The following is a 5,926-nucleotide window of genomic DNA, read 5'->3' on the forward strand; positions in this document are numbered from 1 at the left end:
GAATGGAGCCAGGAGCAGGTTTAAGTAGGGGGATACTCCAGGAATAAAGTCCCACCCCTCAGAGATGACTGAAGCAGAGAAGAGTCAGGAGTGGGTTTAAGCAGGGGGATACTCCAGGAATAAAGTCCCAACCCTCAGAGATCATCAAGGCAGAGAGATTGGAGGCAGGAGCAAGTTTAATCATAGGGATACTCCAGGAATAAAGTCTCAGCCCTCAGAGATCACTGAAGCAGAGACTGGAGGCAGGAGCAAGTTTAATCATAGGGATACTCCAGGAATAAAGTCCCAACCCTCAGAGATGACTGAAGCAGAGAAGAGCCAGGAGGAGGTTTAATCAGGGGAATACTCCAGGAATAAAGTCCCACCCCTCAGACACAGGCCCTGCCAAGCAGCTAAAGCACCAGGAGTGAGAGGAGAGGGGCTGAAGTGAGAAGCACAAGATAAAAGGACCCCAGTACCATCTGGTCGGTCTGGGAGGCGTAAATCCGATCCAGGATTCCCTGCACTGCATCCAGCTTGGAATGCAGCTCCTCGATGCGCCGCTCCGTCCTCCGCTTGGACTTCAGGCACCTCAGAGCCTGGGGACACAAAAGACACAGCTTGGGTCACAAACCAAACACAGCTGGAGCTGTTAGGACATGTTTATACACAAATATGAAGAGTCTTCCATTCCCTGAGTTTATTCCCACCATGAGAAAACTTGGAGGAAGCTCTAAAAGACGGGGGACAAACAAGTGTCCTCCAGTGGTTCACTCAGGTATTCCTGGATCACTGCTCAGAAGCAGAGGAGTCTTGGATTCCTGCTTTGGAAAGGTTCAGGCCATAGAAAAATATGCCAGTTGGCACCTGCAACTGCTCAGATTCCTGGTGGCTGACACTCCCTTCAAGAAAAAAAAAAGCAAATCACCAGGGGTTTTCATGTTGATTAAAAAAAAATTAGCACGTTGCATTAGACAGAAAAAAGCAGAGGAAGATTGTGAAATATGTAGTTGTGTTGGTGCAAATTTTGTTCAGAAATCACTGTGGTCTGTGAAGAAAAAAAAAAATTAAAGAAGAAAAGGGTGAGGAGTTGGACTTTGATGATCTAAGTGGGTCCCTTTCAACTCAGGATATTGAGTGAAAGTGTCACAAAAAAGCCAGCAATCCCTGAGGCACACACACACAACAGCTGCTTTGAAGAGTTATTTCCATTTCCCTTCACTCTGGATAAATATATCCTTATCTTCACCTTAAGGAGGCTTCAGAGCCACCCCTTCAACCCACAGTGCCTAACCCTGGTTATGGACCAGCTCCAAGGACAATTCCCTTGCACTTCCACTCACCAATTGCTTTTTCCCAGCTCTACAAGCACTCCGGGCATCCTCTTTACACCTGGAAGATTCAAGAAGGAAAAGAAACTCATTCCTTTGCCAGCAGTGATTTTACAAACCACAAACCACCCTCTGTGCCTTGCTGTGATCCTGAGGTGACCAGTGAGGGTGCATTTGGGATACAACCACCCTTAAATGGTTGCTGATTCCCAGAAGGAGCCCTTGAACGCATTCCAAATCTTTGCAAACATTCCTCACACCCATTCACTGCACCTTGTTTTCATGGGGACAGGGAACAAAGACTGGGAAAGCTGCCCTACCACACGGCTGGGACACAAACAGGAAAAGAACACCACAGAGAAAGCAGCTTCTAATTATGCCACAAAGTTCTACATCACACAGACGTTGTTCCCCACCACCACCCTTGCCCAAAATTACTTCTCTGCTTCCTGGGAAAGGGACTCCACCTTCTGTGACAGCAGCTGCTCACTCTGCATCAGCTGGTACACCCCGATGTCCACGTCGTTCATCGGGGACACCTTGGCGTGGAGACCTCGGGCGAACTTCACGATCTGCCAAGAGAGCCACAGGCTTGAGCTCCCAAAATACCTTCACTTGGAAGCAAGGAAAAGATGCTCTCACACTCCCAGTTTAAGCCTTGTTATGGAGTGATGAGGATGCCCCAGTCAGCACGGGATCTGATATTAAACTGGGCAGGATTGAGCAGCATCAGCGTGAAAGCAAAAAGCCTTCATGGAACAACTTGAGGATTTAAAGCTGTCCTGGAAGTGGATGGGAATGTCACACTTCCAAGGGCTTCAGGACACTGCAGGAAAACGTGCACTCTCAGAGCTGAGAGTGCCTGTATCTAGGTACTGACAGAAAAACCTTTTCACACAGAATGGGATTCCAAGCTGATTCCAGTGGCATGGACTGATTTTTACTTTGGATAACCAGGAACAATCAAGCTGCAGCAGACCTAACAATTTTTCAGCTCTTAAATTAAAAAAAGAGAAATGTTAAAAACGTTGGAAGAACCTGTCACACAAGAATGAGGATTTCCCCTCACCTACAACCCCATTACAGCGCTGGAGAACAAGGAATTTACCCCTTCCAGACACAGAACACCCTTGTTCCACCAATAAAGTTTTCTTTCCAGGCAGATGGAATGCAAGACAGGGGTTATACCACCCAAAAGCAGTCACCTTGACCCTGTACCTTCTCTCCATTCTGTTCCAGGATCGTGACCCTCTTCTCCTTTTGCAGCTGGAGCAGCAGCAAGTAGAAGGTCCTTTCATCTGGGCACACACTGGCACAGAGGGACTGGAGCTCGGAGAGGGCGACGACGGGGTGAGAGGAGAGAGCAGAGTTCTGATAGAGGCGATAAACTTCCTCTGCCTTCTCCTGCAAGGACAACGGGGATACAGCTCACACTGCTCCTCCCACTCCTCCCACACACACTGGAGGGGAAAACTTGGGACAGTTCCTCCTTTGGGCCACGGTGACTTTCAGAACGAACCGTGTGAAACTTCCCAAGGCAACTGCAGCGCTTTGAAAATAATCCAGTTGGCCACGGAAGCCAAAACTACACCATTTACATCCCCTGAAACGCTGTGGAATGGCACAGGGATCACACAGGCAAGAAGTTGGCTCCACCTGCACTTCCTGGAAATCCCTCCCCTATTTAAACTGAATTAAAATTATTCCCTTTAAAGATTTCCCGCATTTCTGCCAGGCACAGGAATTTAGACACCACTTGCAACAGCAGCAAGTCTTGGAGTTCATTTTTAGTAACACAGAGAGAAAAGGGGCTGTGACAGGATCCAAGGGTTCTAATCCCATGGGAAAGGCAAGCTGGAAGCAAAGGCTCTGAGTGACAGAGCAGGGAAATGCCCCAGGAGTGGGGCTGGAGGGGACACGGGACTGACAGGCAGCAAGTGCCCCATCACCTGTCCCTGCCCAAAGCAGATGGATGTCAAGCTCCTCTCGTGTCCTGCACAGGACTGAACTCCAACCTGGGATTTACAGCAGGCTCACAGCACAGTGCTGGCCTTCCTAGACAAACAGGGAATCCTGCCCCTCTCCTGTTCTTGGAAGTCAGTGAAAAGTCACTATCACAGAACCATGGAATGGTTGAGGTTGGAGGGACATTAAAGATCAACCAGTGCCACCCCCTGCTGTGGGCAGGGACACCTTCCACTAGCCCAGGTTGCTCCAACCTGGCCTTGGACATTTCCAGGGATGAAGCAGCCACAGCTTCTCTGGGAATTCATCCCAGCCCCTCCCCACCCTCACAGCCAAGAATTCCTTCCCAATATCCCATCTAACCCTCTGGCAGTGGGAAGCCAGTCCCTGTGTCCTGTCCCTCCATCCCTTGTCCCTCCATCCCTTGTCCCAAGTCCCTCTTCAGCTCTTGGAGCCCCTTTAGGCCCTGGAAGGGGCTCTCAGGTCTCCCTGGAGCTTTCCCTTCTCCAGGTGAACACTCCCAGCTCTCCTAGCCTGGCTCCAGAGCAGAGGGGCTCCAGCTTTTCCATCATCTTTGTTATGTTAGTTTGAAACAGCATCTATACATCTAAATTACTTCTTATCCCCAAATTACTCCATCCATCTCTCTCCAGGCTTTTCAACACCTCAGGGGCACAAATGAAGATCTACCCAACTCCTTCCCAGCACATAAAATGACTCCTGGTTTTCCTGGAGATGCATAACCTCGGGAATGCTCTCAACAACACTCACCTGAAGCAGCTCCACGTAAATCAGAACCTCTTCTTCCTCAGGGATTTTGCTGTCCCCCAGGACACTGGAGAGAGTCCACTTGAGGGGCTTCAGGATGAAAACTCCCACACCCCAGGAGATCCAGCTGCTGTCTACACTGGCCATGAAGTCTGACTCCCTCTGGAGCTTCCCACGTCTAGGGAAAAGATAATTCACGTGGTACTGAACACAGCCAGTCCAAACCTCAGACATCCTGTACATCCCCAGCCCCAGATCCAGCTGAAGTTTGAGATCTCCCTCCATGGAAGGACATGGAGGTCTCCACTCCTCCCAGGCTTCCTCTGGACCCAAAGGATGTTTTGTTTACTATATTTCCAGGTTTTTTGTGTTTACTGTTTTCCCAGTTTTGCGAGTTTCTCCCAGTTTCCTGACTCGAAACCAATGAAGCACCACACAAGGAAATTGATGGTGAGGGCCAGTTTTTGGAAGGGGTAACTGGTAATTCCAGGATACTTCAATTCTGTGTTAAACTGCAGTTCTCAGATCTAGTGATTTTGATGTCACAGACAGAGCTGCTGCTGTTCTGAAATCTCTTCAAGCCATCACTCCCTGGCTCTAATTTCACCACACGAAACATCTGGATGCAAACACCAGTTTGTCACATCCCCAGTGCCACGGGCAGCTGGGGCATCTCAACAAACAGCAGGGTGAGCTCCTCTGACTCCCTGCCAAGCTTTGCCTCGCAAATTCCCCTGACTCCCTGTTCACAGAACCCTGGAATGGTTTGGGTGGGAAGGGAGCTGAAAGATCAGCCAGTCCCACCCTGTGCCCCCCGTTCTGGGGCTTCTCATCTTTGTCCCTGCGTCCCCCAGATCCAGGCAGGAGCAGCCTTGTCCCCTGTGTCATGGAATCATGGCATCCAGGAATGGTTTGGGTTGGAAGGGACCTTAAAGATCATCTCATTCCAGCCCCTGCCATGGCCAGGGACACCTTCCACTAGCCCAGGTTGCTCCAACCTGGCCTTGGGCACTTCCATGGATCCAGGGGCAGCCACGGCTTCTCTGGGCAACCTGTACCAGCGCCTCGCAGGGCAGAATTCCCGCCACCCACGCTGGCACAGGGATCTCTCCCTACCCGCATCCATCTCTCCCTACGCCCCCCCTTTCCCCGCCGGCCCCCCTTTACCTGAGCAGCTCCCTGAGGACGGTGCCCAGCCCCAGCGGGACGCTGCCCCGCCGCTCGAAGCCGTTCTGCAGCTCCCGGAGGCAGGTCCTCACCGCGCCCCTCCTGCGGCCGCGGGCCAGCACCAGCCCGACCCAGAAGGCCATCTTGCTGTCCCACTCGGTGCTGTTCACCTCGCGGCTCTGCTTGAAGGCCGAGAACAGGAAGGCCATGCGCTCGTCGTCGCTGTCCCACTCCGGGGGCAGGTCGCCGGCCGGGGCGGGCCCAGGGGGGGCCCCCCCCCGGGCTGCACATCTACGCGAGCCCCCGGCTCCGGCCGCGGCCTCCGCCCGGCCCGGCCGCCCGCCCGCCTCAGGGGAGCCGCGCACGGCGCCTGCGCGGGGACAGCGCCACCCCTCCGGCGGGACTTGGTACGGCCCGGGCTGCCCCCCCTCCCAAAGGGAGCGGTGGTACGGCCCGGGCAGGACGGGCCCAAAAAACCCCCAGGGGAGGGAAGGGAGTGACGTCATGTGTGACGTCACGTGTGGCGTCACCGTTGGTGGTGTAGAAGTTCTGCAGGATGGGGACTGCATTTGAGACTGCTTGGGAATATATTTTTATATATATATATATATGTGTATTCCCAAACAGTCCCATATATATATATATTTTATATATATATATTATATTTTTTATATATATATTATTTTTTATATATATTATATTTTATATATATTTTA

The 5,926-nt window shown here is 51.7% G+C and overlaps 1 protein-coding gene across 2 annotated transcripts in view; it reads right to left on the reverse strand.

The window, feature by feature from the left end:
• CHMP7 (charged multivesicular body protein 7) overlaps window positions 1-5,573 on the reverse strand; it is a 9,911-nt gene extending 4,338 nt beyond the window's left edge. For both annotated transcript variants that reach the window (XM_027668905.1, XM_027668904.1), the window contains exons 1-6: window positions 5,211-5,573; window positions 4,047-4,221; window positions 2,529-2,714; window positions 1,749-1,882; window positions 1,323-1,371; window positions 459-578 (exon numbers count right to left, since the gene is read on the reverse strand). In XM_027668905.1, the coding sequence (XP_027524706.1) occupies window positions 459-578; window positions 1,323-1,371; window positions 1,749-1,882; window positions 2,529-2,714; window positions 4,047-4,221; window positions 5,211-5,419 (873 nt within the window). In that variant the 5' untranslated portion in view covers window positions 5,420-5,573. The remainder of the gene's footprint in view (window positions 1-458; window positions 579-1,322; window positions 1,372-1,748; window positions 1,883-2,528; window positions 2,715-4,046; window positions 4,222-5,210) is intronic.
• Between the last annotated feature and the right edge of the window lie 353 nt (window positions 5,574-5,926).

The sequence above is a fragment of the Corapipo altera genome, unplaced genomic scaffold (assembly GCF_003945725.1).
Source record: "Corapipo altera isolate COAL_440 unplaced genomic scaffold, ASM394572v1 182, whole genome shotgun sequence".
In the NCBI taxonomy this organism is placed as follows: domain Eukaryota; kingdom Metazoa; phylum Chordata; class Aves; order Passeriformes; family Pipridae; genus Corapipo; species Corapipo altera.